We start from the raw sequence: 25,796 nt of genomic DNA on the forward strand, positions 1-25,796 counted from the left end.
TTAGATCCTGTCACTGGAGGTTTGTCTGATGATGACCAGACTGGTGGCTGGCTGGCCCTGGTCACTGTCACTGAACATGATTCTGACCCTGATTCACGGACTTGGCTTTCTGGCTTGAACTCGGACCTTGTTGTCACTGTACTCTCACCCGAAACTTGTAGCCACCACCAGAACTGCTTTGCTCTTGTTTGGGTGCTGCTCCTGCTTGGTAGTGAAGCCAGTGCCATGCCTGCCTTACTGTCAACCTTTGCCCCCAGCTTGCCTTGCTGCTTGATAAAATGCATTTCTCCAAAAGCACGCCACCTCTCACCCACCACTGGTATCATTGTTGCCAGTGGGACTGTGAGACCCCTGACACCAGGGGCTGCTGCACAAGCCAGACAATAGGTGTACAGATTGCTGACACCATGTGACTCTCCTTTTAGCCAAAGACTTTTATTAGAAATCTGTCTTGAGCCAGCCTACTGGCGCCACGCATTCCTGCCAATAGGATAAATCAGGATAGTGGGCAAGAACTCAACTATCGAGACAAAGAGACTGTTTTGTCACAGACAGCAAAACGAAGCAGTGATACACAGCTCCTCTTCTGTGACCTCAGTGAACTGTTGGTCAGATAACCTGGGAATCTCAATAACCTGGACACTGCGTAATTCAGAACTCCAAGTAAACTGCAAAGTGGTCACATATCCATGGTCATGAGTTCTCAGTTTTTGTCACCTTTTGCAATTTATTTTAGTTGTACAAGTCTGGCAACAGCTTTTTGTACTTTAGCAGTTGCTTTTCCCACATCAGCTGCAATGTTCTGTCCTCTCCAAGGGATTACCTCCACCTATGCTGAGCAGATGTTCTTCAAACACACAAGGGTTATGGCACTTTATTCCCCCAACTCCACCATGAGGTACCACTGGTGTTGCCCCTGCCTGCTGCAGGACACCAGGGCTACCATGCGGACACGCACAGTTCAGCACCTTATTCTGTCACATCCGCAGGGAGTTCAGCACTAAACCCAATTCTGGCCCGCACCCTCACACAGCACTGTTGTGAGATGGGGCTACCAGGCGGAAGGCACTGATTTCAGCTCAGTAAGGCCAGTCAGCGTGCACCCCTAGATCCATCTGTGTATTAAGAGGGCAAACACACACGAATTCAGAACATGGCTGGCCTCACTGAAATGGTATTGGCCTCTTGCAGCTCAAACACTCCCACTGTTAAAGTTTGCTTAGCTGCAGGTGGGTATTGTAGCATGTCCAATGCCACGCCCTTGTTCTAATATTAAGTCTTGTGTACCCAAGGGTACAGTTATGGCTTCTGCATCTAATTGTAACTCCTCTGCCAACTTTCCTGGAAGGCTGTCCTTTGCTCTAGCATTTCATCCTGAATCAAAACTAGTGCCTCGAGACATTCATGTGCTGTCCTGTACACATGCACTGCATACTGACTTGTACTCTGCTTTTCTTCAACAGGATGCTGAAAGATCTGGCTAAACCTTTTCAGAAATTTAACCTTCCTATGTCAAAGGAAACATTCACCAGGACGCTCAAGAATTGGTCACCAGGAGGGTCATGCTGCACAGCAATGCAAAACATCAGACTCAGGTACAGCCAGCTACTATTTTCTAGAAACAGACATTTCCAGCAATTCCTGACCCAGCATGCACAAACATGTCACTAAATCCTTTGTTTTTCATGTAACATATAGAGAGAATTGTTATGGAACTTTACCTTGCTGGAAGTCAGTGTCAATATATTTTGTACACAAAGGAAATCAAATAGGTAACTGCTATTGTGTCTTACTCAACTTTCCAGCATGTCCTGCAAAACTGCCTTCCCTCCCTCAGACACTGCAGTTGTGATAGGACCCATCAGTGAGCATTCACAAACATTCACAGCTCAGAAACATTATAAACATTATAAAACATTATATGGTTTTAGTGGATAGGAATGCTATTATATTTTTATTTATATATTTCTTTGAAGTTTAGCAGAGAATATAAAAGATAGATTTTGGATGAAAAATTGGAAGCTATGTGACAAAACCCATTTCTGTACTTGGAAGAAAATCCACTGTAAAGAAGCGATTCTGGGCTCCTCAGTACAAAAAAGACGAGCTACTGGAAACGGCCACAAAGATTATTAAAGGGTCTGGAGCATCTCTAGATTGCAGGAACTGGGCCTGTTTAGTTTGGAGAATACTGAGAGGGGATCTTATTCATGCACAAAAATACCTCGAAGGTGGGTGACAAGAGGGTGGTGACAGATGCATTCGTGCTGCCCAGTGACAGGAAAAGGTACATTTGCCACAAACTAAAACACAAGAAGTTTCACTTTAACGTGAGAAGGAACTTCTTTATGCTGAGGGTGGCAGAGCACTGGAACAGCTGCCCAGGAAGGTTGTGGAGTGTCCCTCTCTAGAGACATTCCAAACCCACCTGGACACGTTCCCGTGTAACCTGCTCTAAGTGACCTGCCTCGGCAGAGGGGTTGGCCCGGATGCTCTCCAGAGGTCCCTTCCAACCGGGCCTGTTCTGTGATTCTGGGAACCCTTCCGGTGTTCTCCACCAGCCCTACACGGTGAGCGAGCCGGCTCGGCCCCGCGCAGTCGGCACGGCCCCAGCGGAGCCCCGGCCCGGCCCAGCACAGCACAGCACAGCCCCGGCCCGGCCCGGCCCGGTCCGGCACAGCACAGCCCCGGCCCGGCCCGGCCCGGCCCGGCCCGGCAGAGCCGCCACTCTGCGCTCGTTGCCGCTCCCCGACCGCAATAGGCCCCGCGGCCCCCGCGCGGCCTCGCACGGCCTGGCGCGTGAGCGCCCCACCCTCGGCCGCTCCCGGCGTGCACCGCGACATGGAGCGCGAAGCGCCTCTGACGTCCCGGCCCCGCCACTGGCAGCGGCGCGCCTGCGTCACGAGCTCGCGCGGCTGAGTCACCCGCGCGCCGCCGCAACGCCCGGCCATTGGCTGCAGTGGAGCGAGGCCCCGCCCCCGCAGCGGCGACCCTATAAAAGCTGCGCCGGCGCCCCCTCCGCGCCTTTAGCCCCGGGTGTCTGAGAGGAGAAAGATGCATCGACTCCGCTCACGGGCCTCCACGGGGATTTCTGCCTTCGCCGCCAGTTCGCCCTCCGCCTGCTCTCGCCAATCACCCCCGCTGCCCCGGATCGGGAAATCGGCCTCGCAAAGGCGTTGGAGTAAAAAGCGCTCCTGCTCTTCTATCGGCTGATTGTCGCTGATTCCCGGGCGGGGGGGAGCAGAGAGACCGAGACCCGGAGAGGGGCCGCGGGAGCCGAGCCGAGCCAAGGGCCGCTGCGACCATGCCCAAGCCTAAGAAGCGAGGGAGCAACCACCAGCGCGGAGCCGGTGAGCGCAGGCGGGCGGGGGCCAGTCGGTGTTTGCCGTGGTCGCAGGGCTCTCTGCGGCGGCGTCACGGCCGCTGCGGGCGGTGGGTGAGCGGCAGGACGGGCCGGGCCGGGCGGTGACAGCGGCCGGCCCCGAAACCGCCACCTCACGCCGCCCTGCGCATGCGCCGGGGGAGGGGGCGGCGGGCGCGGCCCCGGGAGCGCCCCGGGCAGCGCGGAGAGACCGCGCCGTGTGCCCCGAAGGGTACTGTGTCTCCAAAAAAGCCCCTTACTCTTAAACTAAAAAAGGGTATCGAAAAATAAGCAGTCTTCATACAGATCCAGAATGTGCGAGGCGGAGGTGCTGATGCATCGGCAAAACGGAGGTTTTGTGCCGTGGTGAGAAAGTTCCCTTCAGGCTGCTGTAGCCGTGAGCAGCATCAGTCTCTGGTATCAAGTGTTAAGGAAGGGAGCGATTCATAGGATTCTCAGCAATTGATTTTATTTTAGCCTGTGAAGGGCTTGCTGTCATTCTTGGCACTTCTCCCATCGGACTTCCCTCTTTTATAACAGTAGAAGTAAGAAGGTGGCCGTGCCGGAGCCCTGACCTTCCCATTTTCCCCGTTCACGCGTTGACTGGTGTTTTTCTCTTGGGTTATGGTCAGTGATACAAGTGGATATGACTAAAAGCAGCAAAACTTCTGGAGTGTGGCTTAAACCTAGTTGGAAAACACCTGAATACTGATCCCACTGAAGATTGATTCTGCCTACATAAAAGTAACTTTCTGGGGTCTTGGTCAGTCAGAAAGCCGGCCTGAAGCTGGCAGGCCCTGTAGTACTGCCTTGTTAATAATTTAGAAATCATTTGTGCCACAAAAAAAACCAGCTGGAAGAACAGAGTTCTGTAAATTACTTTTGGGAGCTGTTGGAGAAATACCAAATAGGAAAAATTGTAGGGATGAATGCTGGTAAAAATAATACTACTTTCCTCAAAAAGTCTAAAGTTACTGCACCGAGGCCTTCTTGGTCGTGAGAGGGGAAAAACTTTTATCCCCTGTTAAACCATTTGATGTTCTGGCTTGTATTTGTAATTCAGCATTAAAAGTTGCACATTGCTGATGTTGCACATACTACACTCAATCCCATAAATCCTGCACTGAACTGGGTAATGTATGTTTGCCTAAATGTTTAACTTATACAGTCTTGAAGTTCCTCAAAATTAAAAAAGAAAGATTATATGGCAGGTTTTTAGGTAGCTCATTCTAACAGTTGAATTAATAGAGATCTATTTTTAAAGTACTGTCACAGTAAATAGCATTAACTTGAAGTTGGTTGTAGAAAGATCTTAAATCCAGAGTGGGAATTGGACCAATATTATGTGGGTCCTTCCCCGCCATTCACAACTGTCCAGAACAGAGGCAACCAAATCTTCAGAACAGGTGAGAGTAAGGGAATCATCAGAGGACAGAAGTGTTCTTTCTGTGGTTGGATTGGTGAGAGTGAAACTGCTGGGAGAGTTCACTTCTACTTTGGGTGCTCAGATCTTCCTTTTCCACATGAAAAATGCCCAAACTATTCTATTTGTCTTTCTTTAAGGTGGTCAGCCCAGAAATGTGCAGCCTTTTAGTGATGAAGATGCTTCAATTGAAACTATGAGCCACTGCAGTGGCTTCAGTGATCCTGCCAGCTTCACTGAGGATGGTAAATTCTTTCATTTATATCTTCTCATCTTTTAAAAATGTAAAACCTGAGTTGACTTAGTAGTTAAAGTACTACACTGCAAATAGCAGTAGCAAAATAGTGACATTCCATTAACATAATGTGATTGTTAATCTAGACAGTTTCTGTTTTGTAAGAATATACTCCAGGTTTCATGAGCCTCTGGAAACTATGAGGTTCTTTTCTGTTAGGGTTATACACTGCTGACATGGAGATGGTAAGAATTTTCAAGTGCATTATAACAGATTGATTTTCCTAACATGTAGTTGGGACAGTAAGAACTGCAGAAGAATTTAAGATGGGAAGAGTCACATTCACCTGTCTTGATTTGTCTCCTTTACCATCTCTGCAGCCTGAACTGCTATAATATCATTTTGTTGGGAGGAAGAGACCTGAAAGCTTGCTACAGGGAGATAAGGCAGGGAGCCTTCTGTGGGAATACTTGCCACTCTTAACTGGGCTCCCTTCACAGAGGCATCTGAAGTGATGTCATATAGGACAGGCTGCTTTGAACAGTACTCATTGTGTCAGCAGTGAGTGCCCCACTGCACTCCAGGGGTAGATGTAGCAGACTGGGTGAAAACATGTTGCTGACAGGATTGGCTGATGGTTGTCAGTTGAAGCAAATTTTTGTAAGACCTGATTTTTTTCAGTCATTCATTCCTGGCATATGGAAGGAGTAGGTATAAAAACAGCACAGGTGTATCAACAGCCCAGTTTTTACAAAAGTATTTTAGGTGGTGGCTTTGTGTAGGAGACTTAACACCACTGAGCTTCTGTAATACTGAACAGTTGTGTAGCTGTTGTCTGTATTAAACTGCTTTCATATTAGTGTTAAAAATTGGAACTACTGTATCTGCTAATGGAATTATTTCTTCTGGATTAGGGCCTGAAGTTGATGAAGAAGCCACTCAAGAAGACTTAGAATACAAATTAAAGGGATTTATTGATCTTACATTGGACAAGAGGTAGAGTCTGCTTTGAAGAAAGCTTTCATATGTTGTTTAATGGCTTCCTCTGATTTAATAAGGGAAATGTACATCAAATATTTTTACATGCTTACTGAGGTCAGGATTATTTCATGCTGATGACGACTTCTGGATCTGAAAAGACCTTTCTCCCTCCACCAAGTTTATCTGGCTGAGTTAGACTTTCCTAATAGTTAGAAGTCGTGTGACTTTATTTCTAACTGGGTGTCCTACTGTGAACTCTGTTTCCAAACTGTTTTGCTGTCCTTGAGTAAGGAGTCAATTCATGGCATTTCCTACTTTGTGCTTCTGTGGGATACTCCACTATTGTGTGAAGAGGCAGAGGTTTAACTGATGTGTACTTATTTCAGGAGATCTTCCTTCTCTCTTCTTACAGTGCAAAGACAAGACAAGCAGCCCTTGAAAGTCTGAAAAGTGCTTTTTCTTCTAAAATACTATATGAATTTGTCATGGAAAGGAGAATGACTCTAGCTGATAGCATTGAGCGCTGCATAAAGAAAGGTAATGAACATGTTTGCTATTAGAAAGCTGTAATCCTAATGAAATAGCATATTGCTTAAAAGAAATTTGGGCTGAGGCTTCTCTAGTACTTTATAGAGTGCCTAATAATTTATTTCATTCCTTTTTTAAATTTCGGTGTCATATTTTAACTGTCCTAGAAAATTAACTGAAATTATCTTGTAATGATTTCTTTCTGACTTTCACTTGCAAACTTTCAGACTTTAAATGTTAAAGGAAAAAAGAATGCACAGTTGCTCATCATAGTGCATTAATCTCCAGGTAAGAGCGACGAACAGTGTGCAGCTGCAGGACTGGCATGTCTTCTGTGTGTGCAGATGGGGTCAGGAATTGAAAGTGAGGAAATTTTTAAGACTCTTGGTCCAGTTCTGAAGAAGATTGTCTGTGATGGAACAGCCAGTATCCAAGCCAGACAGGCTGTAAGTATGAAATGTTTATTTGCCAGGCAGGGACAGAGGCTGCTTTTGACCAACTCACTGTTGTGTAATCCAGAACTAAAGGTTACCACACTAATGTGTACTCACAATGTTGACTTATGCTCTGAATGATGGACAGCAGTTTTCACTGGCTTAAAAAGTTCCACCTAAAGGTCGAACATGGTTCTCTTCTTCAACCTGGAGAGCTTCGTAAAAAGCTGTTTAGTGTAGTACTTCGACACGTGTCTGAACTTGCTGTATTTTAGTCTCCTGCTGTTCTGAGGACCGATGTTGAAATCTTATAGGAAAGAAATAGAAGCTTTCCCACTGACAGATACATCCTTCCGGTATTAATTTTATTCTTTAACAGCACAGGAAGATTACTTAAGCAGTTACATTTATTTATCACATACAGCACATCCGGAACTACATGCACAATACATTTGTACTACCAAAAGTATTTTAAGATAGTCTAAAGCTCTTGCCAAGAGTTTGATTTATTTTTTAAACTTCAGAGATTTAACTAATATTCAGCTTGACTGTATCATTACATGGTTGGCTACTCCTGTTGTACTGAAGCTATGTTGCTGTCAGCTGGAAGACTAACAGCAGTTATTTCTACAAAAACCCAAAAGCTACTAAAACTTGTTCTGTTTGAATTTAGTTTTGAGTCCTGTATGGTTAGCGCAAGCATCACTTTCAAACATGTTTTTCCTTATTCTTTTTAAGAGGAATTGGAGTAGAATATGTGGGATAGGGAAGAGATGGGTAGCACTTTGCAGTAGAAGCTGGAAAGTTTCAGGAAAGGCTCCTGAAGTCCAGAGTTTTCATGCCATTTAATTGTAATAGTGGTCAGAAAAGGAAAAATTTCTGCTAGTGAAACCTAGTGAGTTTTAAAATCATTGGGTAAAAGGGGTGTGCTGTGTGTAGCTTATTCAAGAGATTTTTAAGCTCTATTAAATAATACGTGAAAAGTGAAGGCTTGTTTAGAGTAGCATATGCTGTAAAATCATCCTGAGTGTAGATGGCAGCTGAAAGCTAAGTATTGCAACGAAACTGAATTAAACAGGGTTGCTGTGATTTTAATCACAGGTTTCCATTACTTCAGATGTTAAATTTCAAAGGGCCAAGTTTGAAGGTTTTGGCAACTGTAACAGTTATGTCAAATACTGATATGTTTTTCTTTTGTGTCTAGTGTGCAACCTGCTTAGGGATTTGCTGTTTCATTGTCACAGATGACATAACGGTGAGGATATAAAAAATATAATTTTTTAATTTAATATATTGACAAGATGAAAATGTGTGACTGTTAAGCCACTTCCATTATATTTTTCCCTCATTCAGGAACTGTACTCTACTATGGAATGCTTGGAGAACATCTTCACAAAGGCCTATCAGCGAGATAGGGATACTAATGGTGTATCAAGTACCCATAGTATTGTGCTTCACATCAGTGCTCTCTTAGCATGGACACTGTTGTTGACCATTTGTCCAGTGAATGAAGTAAAGAAGAAAATTGAAATGTGAGTATCTTTCTTGGAAAACTTTATATGCAATGAAACAGTGTCAATAAAATTTACATCTTAATGGAATATGACTTCCTCCTTAGGCACTTGCATAAACTTCCAAATCTGCTGTCTTGTGATGATCTCAACATGAGAATAGCTGCTGGAGAAACACTAGCCCTTCTGTTTGAACTGGCACGTGAAACAGATGCTGTAAGTAGATGTCAGCAGCAAAGTTTTTTTGCGTTGGGATGGTGATGAGACAAATTATTTAACCTGTGCTGCATAGCACTCTGGATCTCAGCAAGTGGCAGATAATGCCCTGGTTTATGTTGGTTTTACTGACTGCCCTAATCTAAGTGGGTATAGCAATGATTCCCAGCAATTTAGCTTTCATTTTTCACTAATTTCTGTATTGCAAAACAGAACGAATGAAACAGAACACATCAAACAGTACTGAATAGTAACAATAAATGTGGAGTGCAAGATTTCGAATCTAAATCAACACCAGCTTTAAAAGAATTTAAAAAATCCCTAGAGAGATCCCAGGATAAAACAATTGTTTACAGTAGTGGAAACCCTCATCAGATACCTAGCAGACACATTTGAGTAATGCACAACCTGCACAATTCTGCTCTCCCAGCTAAAAATTTGTCATTAGGTTTTGAATTTAAGTATTGTTTTTACAATATCCTTGTTTAGGTATCTTGAAAAGAATAACTTTTATTGCAGGATGGTTTCACAGCATTTGTGACTATTATATTCAGTTAAGGACTAGGCAGTTCATTTTAAGGGGAGAGACTTTGAAAAAATATGCACAAATTTTGAACAGATGCCAGCAGTACTACATTTGGTAAGATGTCTTGGGGTTTGCTTTTGAGTTGGATTTAGATGCAAGCTGCTCAATATTACCTCATACACAGCTAAACGTGCCTTTACATTCTTCAAATATGCCTTATCAATTTCCCAACTGTTTTCTTGACAGCCCTGAAGGAAACAGCCTCCTTACACTTACTCATGGCACAGTTTTGGAGAGCTGTCCAACAGCTCTTAAGTCAGTCAAGGCTGCTGTGCTTTGGCAGAACACTGTCTGCAGTGAAAAGATAACTCCAATTGAGTCAGGAATTGTGACACACTAACACTGCATAATCTGAAACAGTATGTTGAGACTTCTGTGTAATTGCAACCAGTTGGGATTTGAGTCTCTTGGCTATGGAAGTCAACTTTGAAAGAAAAATAATTGGAGACTGCAGCTTAATGCTTTATTTAGTCAAGCTTGACTGCAAGTAACTAAAATCTCAAAATGCACTAACAAATGAATATATTCACTACAAAAAACTTCTGTTCTATTGAGGAAATGCCCCTTTAATGGTTAGTGTATTTTACCTTTGACCAGTTCCTTTCAAAAAGCATGCAGTAAACTTATCCTATTCAGTTGACATGACAAAATGTTCAAATTTTTAGAGAAATAGGCAAAAAACCCTGTTTTTCATGTTTGCATACATTCTTACTAGTGTGGGTGAACTACTGCTGAATTAATAAATGGGAGGAAGAAAATATTTCTTTATGTAAAGCACATATTAAATAAATACCTAACTAATATAACAAGTAATGCTACATTATTTATTAGTTTATGTTGAGTGTTTTTTCTAAGCATTTAGAAAAAACCCCTGCTTTCTAATTTCCCATTCCATACAAGACTTAAGCTAAATATTCCATACTGTCAGTTTAATGTTGTCTCACACTCCATCTCCAGCAGCATGAATTCTTATATTAAAGTGCCCTCAGCTTGTTATCAGGAGTGGCATCCAGGTTCAGCAGATCAGTTAGTCAGTTTGAGTCCCTTGGAATTACGGAGCAGAATGGATTTACAGGTGTATATGCACACTGAAGGGGCTGTACAGTTTCACATGGCTCTGACTACCAAAATAGAGTTGTTAATGCCCAGCATTTGGTGATCCATTTTCTTCGTTGCAAGGAAAGAGGCTAAAGCCAGAAACTTAAAAAAACCTTTTTTTTTTTAACTAGGATTTCTTTTATGAAGATATGGACCTTCTAACAGAGAAACTAAGAGCTCTGGCTACTGATGGAAACAAGCATCGAGCCAAAGTGGATAAAAGAAAGCAGCGATCTGTGTTCAGAGATGTTCTACGGGCTGTTGAGGTGATTCTTTTGTCTTAGTTACAATCCAGGCCTTCAAAGTATGTAGTGTACAATTTAGGGAAAATAGTTGCAGTATTAAACAGAATTACTGTTCCAGTGAAGGCAAGAGTAAAAAAGTATTTTGAATGATATTTCAAATTCTGATCACTTGTGTGAAGTAGAACTGCATTTTTTTAGGACTACAAAACAAATTGTTTTGCTGCAATCTTGGCTTCCATATTGAGAAGGGTTTTTTTTCTTTAAAGAAGGCTAAATGTTGCACTGTAAATACTATATTCTTTTTTGTTTTGCACCATGAACAGAGTTGGTTTTTTCATAGAAAACTTTGTTAGGCATCCAAATTAGTATCCCGAGTTCTGTGAAAAGGTTTATTGTAAAATGTGTTACTGAACTGTTGGGCATAATTGACAAAGTAATATAGTAGATACATTACAAGTGACACCCCTCGGGGGCTGTAGAAGTGTTTATGTGTGGTGGGGTTGTTGTTCTGCGTTTTGCATATCCAGATTAAGAGAATAGTACACGAAGCAGGACTCTAAAAATCGGTTAGTGACATACATAACTGAATAAAACCTCCAAGACAAAAATACTTCTATCATGTTAATGAGTTATTTGTTATCTTATACCTTTGGAACTAGATTTTTTTTTTTGCTTGTCAGGTAGTTTTTGCATTGCTGTATGGCCAAGGCCAATTAAATATTAGTTGATATTCAGAATAGTTAAACATCTTGAAAGCTAAGAAGCCGTGTCATGATTTGAAGTCACATTTAAGATTCTGCTTGTAGAAGGATCCGAGTCATCTGTTAGCACCTGTTACATTCCATTGTCCCAAATGTAGCTCTTCATACTTGTAAGGTGAGGACTGAATGAGATGTACAGACTGAATTAAAGGTGACTCCTGCACTCAGAACTGGTTTTTCTGGAGATAAGTATTAATTCTTAAAGGAATTTTAAAAATGAAAGTTAAATGAGGTTTTTTTAATATGCTAACTTGAATATCAGCTTCAAGTTTTACATGAGATTTAACATTTACGTGTGCATCTGTTTTTATGAACAAGCAGAGTCTTCATTACATACATTATTTGGAAGGTTTTAGTGTTCTCAGTTTGTCAATGAAAATAAAGTTCACTGAGATGAATACAATTCCTAGTACACAAGAGTATTTAAAATTATAGATGTTGTTTCCTTTGATTTTGGATAGGAGCGTGACTTTCCTACAGAGATGGTTAAGTTTGGACCGGAGCGCATGTATATTGACTGCTGGGTTAAAAAACAAACTTACGATACGTTCAAGGAGATCCTGGGGTCGGGGATGCAATATCATTTGCAGGTGAGCTGCTGTTTCACACATGCTCAGACTGTTCCCTGTCCAGCTTCTTTGGTATAATTCAGTCTGAACTGCAAAATCCTGTGCAGAATTCAGTGAAATGATGGGCTTTGCATATGAAGTGTTAAAAGATAGCATGTAAAAAATGGACTACAGTGAGCTGAAACTGGGTGAGCTGCTTCTGAGCTGTAGCTGGCTTAGCAATTGATTTCTCCATGAGGTAAGATTTTAGCTGAGCGTCTTTTTAGCTTTAGGGTTTTTCCTGAATTCTTATGCTCTCTTGCAGCAGAGTGTTGTGGTCATCTGGCTCCCGTAAAGCTGCATGCCTCTGCTCTTGTAGTACGAAGGGAAAGTTTCAGTCAAAAATCATGAACACAATTTGCAGCCCAATGATAGCATTCCAGAAGAGAAGGGCTAAGTCCTTATCTCTTTTCTGGGAACTGCTTGTTTACTAGTCATCTGTTTGCATATGTAACAACTGGAACAGTACCTCAGGACTATATTCTCCCAAATTGCTGTGATACTCATGGGGTTAAAGTCCTTAGTCCAGTGTCAATGGCATTTCTATGTGACTGAGGGAACCCAGGCATGTAGCAACTTTTTCATTTTTTTCAAATACTACTTTGGCAGGCAAATATTTTAAAACAGATGTGTTGTGAAAGCATATGGATCTGTGTTCAGCTGATCTTGTGTACAACAGAACAATGTCTAATTTGCTGGGACAAAAGATCAGTGAAGGTGGGGGCAGATTTGTGTCTTTTCAAAGGGAGCAGGTTTTGTTCTTAGCTTTTTCCTGATTGAAGGAGGAAGCATTCTTGACTCAGTTTCAGAAGATTTGGCAATTAGCAGTTGGACACCAATCTTATTATTTCTTACTGGAATACTTGATAGTTAACAGTAGTCAACTTTAGGGACTTGAGAATTAGAGGATAAACTGATCATTTGATGTGTTTCTCGTTTAGTCAAATGACTTTCTTCGGAATGTGTTTGAGCTTGGTCCACCAGTAATGCTAGATGCTGCAACTCTTAAAACAATGAAGATATCCCGTTTTGAAAGGGTAGGTTGTCGCTACACCTTGATGAATTTTCTTTGCTTCATACAGTAATACATTCGTTGTGCACTTCAGAAGCTGTCATTGCTAAACTTGTCACTTTAGTTCTAACAGTGCCTCACTGTCCTGAATGAAACCCAGCCTTGCTTGCATTCATCTTTGAGCTCGTCCTTTAGACTTTCCACTGGCCACATGTCTGTTACTGGTTTTCTCTCAAGGGATCTGAAGGTTGATGTTGCTAATTTGGTACCACAGATTCATGCTCCACACATGTGAAACTTGTTCTCTTTTGACAGCTGTAGGTTTTCAGGGAGGAAACCACAGAAACAGAGTTTAAAAAGACAGTATCCCAAACTCTGCAGTGGGAAATGGGCATTAGGAAGATGATTGTTCTATTGCTTGTGAATGCACTCATCCTGCTTGTAATTTGGGGAGTGATACTACCAGGTTTAAACTGAGGATGCATTTAACCTACACTATCTGTATGATGTTCAAGACTGACAGGCTTCCAGAATTGCTCATAGCTCAGCCTTTCTTTTGCAGACCAAGTTTCTTTTAAATGTGTATATATAAAAATGAATCAGCCTTTGGTGCAAAGATAGTATATAAATTTCATAAAGGCTACCAATTTACTTCAAAGATTAATGAAAAGATATTTTCATCTGTTTTGTAACATGAAAGATCTCTGTAATTATTTTTTCTTTTTTATTTTATAGCACTTGTACAACTCTGCAGCATTCAAGGCTCGGACAAAGGCTAGAAGTAAATGTCGTGATAAAAGAGCAGATGTGGGGGAATTTTTCTAGATCTCCTTTTCAATGGAGTTCAATTTTCCTAATTAAAATAGATTTATAACATTCAAATGAATTTTTAACTTCTGTAGTCATAGTTTGCACTTGTGTACAAGGTTGTTATATAAAGTCTGTAAATATAATGCGTGTTGTTGCTTCGTTACATACACACTGTATATAGACTGATGTAACATTTGGGTGCAGGGATACTCTATAACATTTGCATTAGCCACCACTTACTCCAATGTTTGACTGTATTGTATCTGAAATATTAAGTGGAGTGGATAACTGTCGTGAAATTGGATTTTTTATATAACTGTAAATTAAATGAATTCATTGATCAAGTGTTTTGTTATGAATGTGCTACTGTGGAAAAATTACTGTATTTGTGTGAAATTGAGTAACTTTTAAACTCTTCAGTGGCAGGTAGACAAATTTCTATGATAGTATGACTTTATCCTGATGAGATGATTATGAAGCTCAGTAACCTGCACTGACAGCCAAGTAATGGATGACAAATACTTGCCTCAATTTAAAACAAAAGCAAGATTCTTATGTCCTGAAATTGGATATTTAATTTTTGGAATAAAGATGTTTCTCACTGCTTCTGTTCTGTGTTAAAGTGATTATTCCATGAATGAAAAGCTGTAACAACAGCAAAACCTAAAGACTGAAACAGATGGGTTTGTTTATTCATTCAGATGTGGTTGGGTTAGTCTTAGTGGTTTAGTAGATGCTACATAAAAGTCGACCTTGCTCTGTTTCAAAGCTGTACCTTACTTGCATGTGGTCTGCACAACAGCCTACTCTGTCATTGCTTTTGTCATGGTCAAATGTTTTCTAGTTCTGCTGTTGCAAAACACCTCATCCCTTATCTTAAAGGAGCCATTCTGGCTCCCCTGTGTTTGTAATGTTGAAAGCTACTCCTCTACGCCCTCAGTTTTTGTCTCTAGGGGACTGAAGTGTGCCAGTAATGGAAAACTGTCTTAGGAATAATGGGATTATATAATAAAGATGCTCAAACCAAGATAGCTGGAGCTTCTGAAGCTGAAGATTTGTAACAGTGTTCATTGGAATAAACATTCTTAAAATGGTAGGTCAGGTTATCAGCAGAGGAAGTAAACCTTGCATCAAAAAAACCTCACCACCCCCTGAAAACTGCTGCTTGCTCTGATAAGGGAAAGTTTGGTTTGGGGTGGGGTGTTTGGTTCACCCCCACCCCCACAGTGTCTGATTACAGCAGAACCTATTCCAGAAAATCCATAATACTAATGAGTTGTACCTTCTAAGTTACTCTTTTTATTTTCTCAAATAATCCATTATGTAACAACTTGTTTGGCTTACAAAACCGATCACTGACCCTAAACAAAGTCCTTCACCTGACGTCTGTAGTATTGTGAACAAGTTTCAGTGTCACACAAGTAGAGAAGAAACTTCTGATCCTTGAACTAGAAGAAGCTGTCTGGGCTTGCCCAGACCAAGACTCTCCCCTTTGACCTAAACTGTTGCCTGTTGGCCTCTCCTGTGACAGTCACCTTTGGCTGTGTAAAGGAGCACTTTTGATAGCTTCCTGTCTGGTATTTCTACATACCTCCTGGCAGGCAGCCAAGCATGTCGCTGTCCTTTCCCCTGTTGCAGGGTAGCTGCCAACCACAGCGACCAGGATGGCTTCCAGGAACTGGTGGAGTAGTAATGGGCTGTTTTGCTGCCCGGTGTGGAGATGGGATGGCTTTGTAGACCTTTTCAAGCTTAGAACTGGAGAGGCCTGGTTCCTCACCTTACAATTATGTTGGTGTCAGGACTCTTGGGAATGGAAATGAAGTGGTTTTTTATTTTCTGGCCTGCATGTCCTTATTTGGAGGAAGGACTCCTGCAGAAAAGGAGCAAGCTGTTATATCTGTGTTGCTGGCCCAGCTACTCAGCCTGGTCGGTGGCACAGCTTGTCAGCTTGGAGTGGGAGCTACAAGTCAGGTTTATTCTCTCATTTCCTCAAAGAAAAGTATGTTTATTGTCAGTTTAAAGGGGTTCAGAAGTTTAGACATAGAATGGCTTCAGAAATGATTTGTTGTCTTGAGCTGCAGTCCCTCTGGAAGCATCAGCTGCCTGTCATTACAGCGTGCTGTAACATTACCTTCTGCAACGTCAGCAAGGAAAAAAAGTGATCAAAAGAACTATTGCCAAAGGAGCAATTACAGTACTTGCCAACAGTTCATCAGAATTTAATCTTTTAACAACTAAGGATGACATACAAATTAGTCCACCCTATCATATTGTCCCACTTGAATTTGTAAGGTGTATGGGACAAGGAGGAAAAGACCTTGTTTTTTCTGGTATATGCCTTTAAAATACTCATGACTGCAATACTGTAGATATGAATCTTCTGCATAGCAGACTGGTTACTCATAGCTACAGTGTTGTGGATATGACTCTTCTGCATAGCAAATGAGTTTTAAACAGGCATGAAACCTAAAAGGTTTGACACTAACCAAAAGGTCAGTGAAATATTGAACATCAGTAATAAACCTCATTCTCCATGCAAGGATATTATTGTGACTCAAATATAATGAAAAAATTGTAATGTCAGTATACTTAGCCAAGTTGAATGCTAAATATAGACTGAAAGGGGCAGTCTGTTTCATAGCTGTCCTTATGGGTCCTGCAGGACTCGACAGCTTCCTATGGGTCTAAAAGCAGAGAGAAGGACGGTAGAACAAGTTTTCTTCAGGTGATTTTCACTGGCTGATTTCTTCCATACTGGCAGATTAACTGAATATAATTATGTTGTAAGTAATGTTTCATTCTCCTGGGTTTTAACCTGTCAGATTTTATTTCCTTTATTTTTAACTCTGAAGAATTTTCAGTGTTTTCTCATTCTAAGTTCTAAATTAACTACAACAGCTTAAAAAGAAATTTGAAAGTCATATTGGGGAAAATCTATTTAATCAAGACTCAAGTACAAGATAAAGTGAATCCCCAAACCTCAATGTTTAGATTAGTTTGTTGGGAAAATAATCAATACTTTTTGCCACTGACACTGATGTCTGCATTCTTTCTCCTTTGTTTGGCATGTCAGTGAAATCAAACAAATGTAATATAAACTTTGCTGAATTAATAGTGATTATCTTCCCTATGGTGACATGCACAAATGCTTAAAAAATTACAGTAAATGCAGAAACATATAATTTATACTTCTAATGAATCTTATTACAGTTCAAGTAGTTAAGAAGAAGGGAGGTGCTAATCAAAAACCCAAGTGAAACAACTGCTCTTCAGAAGCTAAAAATAACCGAAAGCCTTTCATGCATGAGGTGGTATCTTTTAGCACGCTGTTCAAATGCAGGGCTCTGTAGTGATTGCAGCTGGCCACCGACGTGCATGGGAGGAGAGAGCAGAGCAGAGCCAGCGTTGGTGGGGACGTGGCTCGCAGACTGTGCTGCATGGCACCACATGATGTTCTAGAGGAAGGACACAGCCATCTGTCCTGAGCTTACAGCTGCACACCAAAATATCATATGCTAGGTAAGGCTAACCCCTACTGTGCCAGATTTTCTATCTGTTCTTTGCATTTTGAAGCAACAGTTCTGAACAGAGTGAAAAATAAGCTGTAATCTTGTTTTACATGGTATTAAACAGAAATATGAAAGTATCTGTGTAGTCCTGTCAATCTCCACTAGCAGGAGAACAACCCCCATTGTGAGGAGTGATTTAAGCACTTAGTCTTCAGACTTGTTGAGGCAAACATTCAAGGCTACATTCCTCACTCTTTAGGTTTTTAATTTAAATACTACATTAGGAATCTGGTCACACTGTGTTCTCTATTGCTTGGAGAGGGAGAGAAGGCTCAGAAGCACATCAAGAGGACAGTTCAAACCATCTAGGATTCAGAAATGAACCTTAGGTGCTTAACACCCTTCATCAGCAGGAGGTTTGCATCCTGTGAAGTGCTGATCTATGTTGTCAGGTAAAATTGAACTTGGGAGCTTTGATAAAATATTAAATGGGTAAGATGTATTCTACTTCAAACCTAAACTAATCTCTGTGAGCTTCCCCGTTATGTTCAAGAGAAAGAAAAAGGTACATTTAGACTGCAATTCTGAGGTAAAAAAGACGTATCTAGAATTAGAGGAATTTTACCTGAAGGAAAACATTTTTCTTCAATAGTTACAGAGGGAGTTTTCAGTGACAAGCGTAGTCAAACATGCCTACTTAGAGTCTCTACATCTCCTTATGGCTTTAGTTTGTTTCTAGAAGGCATTTTTGGAATCAGTACCATAAAGAAAACCAAAAGACTGATAAGGAATAATATGCTATTCATAGAGGAGCCTCCTTAGGTATTGCTTCTTTTCTACAAAAAATATTCCTTCAGAATTGTATTTATATAAACAATCATTCACTGAATGCGTGCATCCAGATTCTACAGAGAAGCTGGTTTTGCTGATTTGGCCTCATTTACTGCTTTTCATAAAACAAGGAGTATTAGTCTGAAGAAAAGGTTTTGCCATCAACATTTAATTTGTTCAAAACTAGTATCTGTGTGGAGTAGAACCACATTAGAAGAGTAATTTTTTGTTCCATTTTTCACAAATAATAACTTCAAAGTGATATTCTAAGGTGTATATGCAGACATATTCTTGCTGCCTATCCCCTATATCCACGCTTGATTTCTCTGTCTTACCTCTGAATTATTTGATACTGAAAGCAGAGGACTTGAGTGACATCCTTGTTGACAATATTAGTGAACGTTTGGCTTTCACTATTGTCAGGATCTCACCCTACCTCTTACCAAGTACTCACTAAACCAAAGGACCATACAGCTGAATAAATACCATTCAAATCAATGCTGAAGCCAGATTGATTTTTGTCTTTCTCTCTTCCCCACACACATGCTTGTGTATATATACATGCACAAACACAATGTAGAAATGAAATATTACATTCATAGATCTTCAGGAATAAACAAGTGCTATGTACTCAGTTATCCTTGCCTTCAAAATCCAGTAAGTGTCCAGGTCCTTCAAATCCCTTTATTTTAAGGGTTGTTTAGGCTGCTCAGTATTTCCTTAGAACAGGACACCAACTCTGACCAGTTATTTCCCACATCCATGCGTTAATTTACCTTTTAAATTGTTACTTCCTTTAGGTACAATGGAGAGACCTTCCTTGGAAATTAACCTGCCTGATACTCATGAAGAAGGAAAACTTTATGTAGTCGATTCCTTGAACAACCTAAACAAGCTAAACGTTTGTCCAGATGAATCCCAACATTCACTAGGTAGGTATGATAGGTTGTGCTCTGTGGTTTCCAGTACTTACTGTCCACACTGTGTGTTGCTGATGTCAACAGCCCAACAGGCCAATATGTATGTCAAGCTCTGTACATAATGAAGCTCTGCACAAAATGTAAGAAAAAGACTGAAAATTGCCTAATTTAGACAGATCAGATAATGATTCAGCTGCCCCAATGAGTTTTTCAGTGAATAGGTTTTTTAAAATCTGTGCATTTGCTAGGGATTCACTATCAAGCCTGAACTTCTCTTTCATTTCTATTAGGATTTATGAGGTGATCCCTTGCAGGGTAATGTCTTCAGTAATGCTCAATATATACCTACTACTTAAATAGCAATGTAACTCTTCCCAAGCTCTAAATTCACATGTGGCAATGGAAGTTCCAGAGAATTTCTGTTCATTCCTTTAAGACACATCTCTGAGGGCCTCAGACCAGTTATATGAAATATCCCATGATACTTTTAAGCATTTGACTTCACAGACTTTCTTTACTTACAGTTTCAGATTTGGTTCCCATACTTCTACTGGTTTTATAGGGCTTTTGTCTTTGATTTCTCATAGCAACAAGAATATGTTTGCTCAGTGATAGCCACAATGTATTTCAGTTCCTGAAAATATTTTGAAACCTAGAGCTTTTCAGCAGCATTCCACATAAAAATATTTGAATCTGCTTTTATTTCCCTTATTATAATGGCAAATTTGACTGAAGAAATCTATAGATCAACAGCTATGTTGAAATGAGTTTCAAATGGCCATCACTTAATCATGATTCTTGTTATGGGACTTAAATCCCTTTTCCTTACTTCTGTTTCCAAGTCCTCTAACTTCCTAATGCAACTAACTAAAGTGCTGTTGGTTTCTGCATTTAATGTGAATATGTTAGACATAAAGTACTTAATTTTCATATGCAGATTATCTGGATATTGACACTTCTACAACTAAAAAATGAGACAATGGCATACATTGGTTTAATGTCAAAGAAACTCCTTTCGGTATGACTGTTTTGCTTTCTTTTGCATTTTTTATTGGACAGTATTGTTTACTTTTCAGGTAAATATACAATTTTCTGTGGAATCATATATGGTTCTCTGGAATTATCACATGCATGTTCCTCCCTACATTTCAGCAGTAAATAAAGGTAGCTTAATATGTATTTTATACATAAATTTGTAAAGTGCTTTGGTTCCTTCGAGGATTATTCTTTTAACATACTTTTTAAACTTGGAGTTTCTGTGGATATCTTATCCCATCACTTAAATACATAAAATTACTTTTTCACACTCCTTAGCTGCCTTATTCAGCAGCATAAAGTTCTATTTCTCTTGCCAGGAAATCAGAGATATGTCAAAAGCTATTTAAAATGTATATACCTTTTGACTGCATTTGTAGGAGTGATGCAATAATTTCTTTATATTTTAGACGTTAAAATGTTCCCACTGTTTACAGTTTGGCAAGAATGTTCACCAGTTCCTCACAACACTGCAGTGTGGCATTTTCAGCCTGGTGAAATAGCAAGAAGCATTCAATAGGCAGAGCTCAGACCGTTTTTGAGACCTCTATTGATAGCTTAGTATGCTTGACAGGCAGCAGTAGCAGGCCCTGCCCATCCTTATTATTCTTATTTGAAAGCAAGGTTGGTGCAGGCACTTAGTATATGGTATATGAATGCTAAGGGAATAACAACAGAACCTCAAAACCCCCAACTATGAAAATACTTGTCCTAGTTTAAGGGAAACCAAAGTGTTTACCAAGACCAGAGGAAAGGATTCCTCCTCAATAACCACTCACCCCTTAATAAATTTTAAAAAACCCCAAAGTTTAATTAGAAAATGTATATAAGAAGGATAACTGTTCTTAACTACTATATATATAGATATGGATAAAGATATAGATATAACTATAAACAGACCAGAGCAAACTACTCCCCCTACCACAAAAAGAAAAAAACCCACAACCCCCAAAAACTAGTTTCCTCCTGGTGCAATTATATTTATGGAGAGTGTCAGTGTCACACCTCAGCTGGCTGCGAGATTAATTCTCAGTATTTTCCCAGCAAGGCAGAGACAAGGACGGGTGTATGACTCAAGTGGCGCAGGTTGGAGCCTTTCCCATGGTGGAAGAGCAGACTCTCTTCTCTCTCCTTGTCCTTTGTTCAAAAGAAGGAAATGCTGGGAGTTGAGGAGTGGTGGTAGTTCCCACAAATCTCCTTGCAGTCAAAGTCAGTCTCCAGGAAAAAAAGGGTCTGCAGCGTATCCTGAAGCAGCCGTGACCCTCCTCTGTCTCCTCTCTCTCTCTGACGCTCAGGGTACCCAGAGATGGAGTGGGGAAGGCAAAACGCAGAGCCAGAAAGAGCTCTCACCAGCTCAGCAAAACAGTGGCTTGTCCCCAGCAGCTGCCAAAACAAAGTGAAGGCAGCACACAGGAAAAGCCTGCCCCTCCCAGGTGCTGGGAGTCTGTTCCTCACCTCAACCCAACCATTAAATTGGAATCTAGAGTAGTCAACCACTCCTTTGCTCTCAGTCCTGGCACTTCAACTCCCAAAACCTTTGTGTTGGTAGGGTGAGAAAAATTCCCTGAAGGAACCCTCCCTGTCCCCCCTTTCTTTTTTTGAACCTTTGCCAATATTTCAGCTTACTCACAGGCAGAAGTGTGTTAAACACAATAAAGAAAAGGAGAGATGCTCCCAGACATCTGTTAGCTCAGTAGTTTGCTCAGCCCCAGGTTGGGCCATTATTGAACTGTAATGGCATCTGCAGCCTTCCCTTGGTTTTATTGCTACAGGCTCAATTGCGAAGGCCTCAGAGATTTCCACCAGCTAAAACAAGAACACGATTTAGAAATATATTTTTCACAGATGCATATGCTACTTTCCCTTTCAGAAGACAGCAATTACAGGAGGATAAATTACAGTAATTTGCATGTAATTTTAGTATGTATGAGACTGACACCAAAATGAAATTACATTAGCTTCCTCCTCCCCTCAAAACAGAAAATAAAATAAAATCTTAGTAAGCAGTTACAGTAGTATGTAAACTTGAGATTAAACAAATCTGGCTCACGTATAAATTTTATACATTCACGTTAATTCCCTCATGGTGTTCACTTGTTGTCTTTGGCATTTATTGCTACCTCACGTTTGATTGCAACTGTTTCTATGAGAGAAACTACTTACTTTCCCTATATGCAACACATTCTTTAAAAAGCAATAAACTGTGAAGTTGAGCTGATTCCAAGGCAGCATTGCAACTGCTTTTCCTTTTTCCCCCTCATTCTTCCTGTGCTTAAAGGACAACATATGTAGTCCATATGAAAGTCTGTTCCATTCTTGACAGTTGGGAGAATAGGTACTTCATTATTTACTGGAATGAAACCACCAATTCCTAAAGATGAAAAAGAATATTGAAAACATTTGTTTTAAGATAAAACAGTCAAGACCTACATTTATCCTATCCAATATCAGGAATTTAACTGAGGTGTGTAATTTGGGACATTAATCATCCCAGAAATACTTGTATTATCAAAGGGAAAAAGAAGCAAATCTAGATGAATGTGTAGGATGAATCTCTACCTTGGTTTTCAATACAATTTTTTCTCTCTTCTGTTTTGCAAAGATTAAGTCCATTCAAGCCCTTGAAAACTGATGAATTCTGATGAAAACTTCACTGCCACCTTTGTACATGTAAAACAGCTGTAAAACTCTGAACCATAAAACAGGTCAACATCAACAAAACAGTGTACTTTAACAAGGGAAATATTTTCATAGAATATGTTCTAATAGCTACAATAGATATATTAGTTTTTATACTTCCAAATTCAACTGAGCTCATAAATTTGATTTCTTCCCTTCTCATGCAATATCACAGGAAGTAAAATCTGTGGCAATTATCTGTGCATCAATTATGACAGATTTTGCATCATTTCACGAAGTCTGAAGAATTTTATCATGCTTATCCTGACCAACCTTAACAAACTTTATCACCAAATGATTTTTCATCTCTTAACAGATGAGGAAGAGAACACTGGTGGTACTGGAGAAAACATGGCAGGGAGCAACACAGGAAATCAGTGTTTGTTCTTCATCATTTTTATTCTTACTTTGATCATCAGTTTGGCACTTGTTTCATTCGTAATATTTTTAATAAGTAAGTAAACCAAAGAGTGGTTGCTAAAAATGTAGGGCCAATTGGAAAAAGAACTTTGCTGGAATGTGTCAGGCTACCTTATAACATGCTGGTGCTGTGTTCATGGTCAGAGGCTTTCATTCATTATGGGCAGTGGGTCCTGGTCTTGGGGGCAGAAGCACATGCAAACAACTCACTCTCTGAGCTAAGAGGCACAATTTTATTATTAGTGCAAAAGTTTTTCAGCTTCAACAGATGTGAAGAATTTAGCTCAGTGGGGTTATACAGAGTTGCAAAAAATGCTGACTGGAAATTAGATTAAAATTTAAAGATGATCGTATGGCAGTGAGGTACTTTGACAATGTGCCTTTCACTCCTTTCCACATTAATCTCAGTATTGGTGTCGTTCCCCTGAAACTGGAATTACACTCAGGCTAACACATCGTACTACCTGAAGGAGAACCTGTGGGTTGTCATCTTAGTACTGACTGGAAGTTTGTTTGGAACTAAGAAAATCTCAAATGTAAGAAAAAACTTAGATAACATATATCAACATTTGAACATAGAATTGAGCCTGTAGATGTAATTGCTGTTCCACATAGTTAGGACTGCCTGGTCGGGCTTAGCTAAACACAAGTGACCCAGGTTTATAGAGCCCTTGTCATCTTGGGGTTTTCTGAGCTAGTAGTATTGAACAGAATATGAGGTGCATTATTTTAATTTACAGGTCCATTCTGAATGAACTGGAATCCATGCAAAATCAAGATCTCTTTTATCCTATAGTATGGAATTTGCTGGAACATAGCAAAAATCCTCATTGTCGTTTTTGAACAGGAAATTCTAACCTTAACTAAATTTTCTTATGGGCACACAAAAAAAGGAATATCATACAAGTAAAGAACACAAAATAGATTTTAAATGACATGATTGTAAAAGTCTAATGGAAATACCTCATACTTGACTTATAGATTTATTTAACAGGGAACTGCCTGAAGTAGAACCCTGGTATAGAAAAATGAGTAATGTGCTACTCTAGTGGAAAGATGATAAAGTAATAGTGAAAAGCCTTTCTACAGGAATTCAAGCAGTTTGCTTGGGCTGAAGTTGGTGGAGGCCTGTGGTTTTTGAAATTGATTTCTTGTGGTGTTTCAGTTTATGTTACCATGTTACATTTTAATTTTTATATATATATGTATGTATGTATGTAGACATGTTATGTTATATGAGATTATAGTTATGTTATATGAGATTATGATTATGTTTGCATAGGTTCATTTAGTATTAGCACTATTAGACTTAAGCTTCAAAACCCATGCCTAAATTCTGTTAACTTCAGAAAGCCAAAATGAAAATATCTCTAAAAGTGTACATCATGGATACTGCATATTTGTGTGCCAGAGAAGGCTGGCCTCCAATGCCAATATTTGCAAGAATTTTCCTTTAATGAAATGATTAAGAAAGCCACTGATGTGGCTGTAGTCTGCTTTTCTTTTGTTTTCTTTCTTTTTTTTTTTTTTTACTGCTGTATTAGTGCAGTAATTGTACTTTTAGAGAAATACATGCACATATGACCACAAATAGAATCTTGGAGCCCCTAAATAAGACATTTTCATGTGGAAACTAATGGAATTGATACACTCCTGAAGACTGCAAAAATTATCTGAGCCATATTTGATTTCATTACACTTCACTAAACTGAAAAAAACCCCCAAACTAAAACCAGAAAATAAGCAATTAAAGAACGTACTGAGCAGGTAAACCCACCAAATGTATAAATTCTTATAATTAGATTCTGCAGTTGTTTTCCTGTTTAATATTTTTGTTCATCATAATTCCCTACAAACTCACAGGAATGCAAGTGAGGGTAGTGATGCTCTTGACTTAAATGTTGCCAATTTAATGTGGTATATTTTCCTTTTAAAGTTCAAACTAGAAACAAGATGGATCAAATATCAAGCAGACTACTATCTGAAAAGAAGAGCATAGAAGAGCTGAAGAAAATGAACAATATTATCTTAAAGCATCTAAATCAATCAGGAATTAAGGATAAGTCTTCCAATCTTCATGATTAACTCTTTACCCATGCTGAGGCCGAAGGCCCTGGAAAATAGATCTTCTTAGGACTGAATTCAGCTCATTCATGATTCAGATATTTTCACATATGGCTCACATGTTGCTTAAACATTCTGATATGGTCACAGGAGCATTGGAAAAGCCAGCTGAATGAAAAATATTAGAAAATAATATTTTGTCTTGTTTTATGTGGACATAGATTTTTAAAACGGAGCCCACGGGATTCACAATAAACAATGGATTGTCAACAATTTGGGGCAAGAGTTCTGGATTTCCTGTGTATTGTAAATTGCAGGGGTAAGGGCCTTGTTTTACTTTAAATGTAAGTAAATGATCATAGAAAATTTTGATTTCTATTCACATGATTCCAGCATGACCTTCTTCACCAAATCCTTCTCCTGTTTCTTTGCTACAAGTTTTGTGTTTGTTTCTAATATTATTTGTATTTAAGGTTAACTTCAGATTCCATATCTTATAAATAAATACATTTCTACCATAGAGTTCTGT

At 39.9% G+C, this 25,796-nt stretch overlaps 2 protein-coding genes across 2 annotated transcripts; both read left to right on the plus strand.

Moving 5' to 3' along the window:
• Positions 1-3,005: 3,005 nt before the first annotated feature.
• Positions 3,006-14,418, plus strand: IFRD1 (interferon related developmental regulator 1). The gene is made up of 12 exons (XM_071552421.1): positions 3,006-3,350; positions 4,925-5,029; positions 5,934-6,015; positions 6,413-6,537; positions 6,817-6,974; positions 8,167-8,217; positions 8,316-8,494; positions 8,581-8,689; positions 10,505-10,639; positions 11,841-11,969; positions 12,929-13,024; positions 13,735-14,418. Exons 1-12 carry the CDS (start codon positions 3,305-3,307, stop codon positions 13,822-13,824), a joined length of 1,305 nt encoding a protein of 434 aa, XP_071408522.1. The 5' UTR covers positions 3,006-3,304; the 3' UTR covers positions 13,825-14,418.
• A 2,795-nt stretch (positions 14,419-17,213) lies between these two features.
• On the plus strand, positions 17,214-25,586 carry LSMEM1 (leucine rich single-pass membrane protein 1). The gene is made up of 4 exons (XM_071549997.1): positions 17,214-17,328; positions 18,950-19,081; positions 23,100-23,237; positions 25,140-25,586. The coding sequence occupies exons 1-4, from the start codon at positions 17,322-17,324 to the stop codon at positions 25,286-25,288; spliced, it is 426 nt and encodes a 141-aa protein (XP_071406098.1). The 5' UTR covers positions 17,214-17,321; the 3' UTR covers positions 25,289-25,586.
• Positions 25,587-25,796: the final 210 nt, after the last annotated feature.

This window comes from Pithys albifrons, chromosome 3, assembly GCF_047495875.1.
Source record: "Pithys albifrons albifrons isolate INPA30051 chromosome 3, PitAlb_v1, whole genome shotgun sequence".
NCBI lineage: Eukaryota > Metazoa > Chordata > Aves > Passeriformes > Thamnophilidae > Pithys > Pithys albifrons.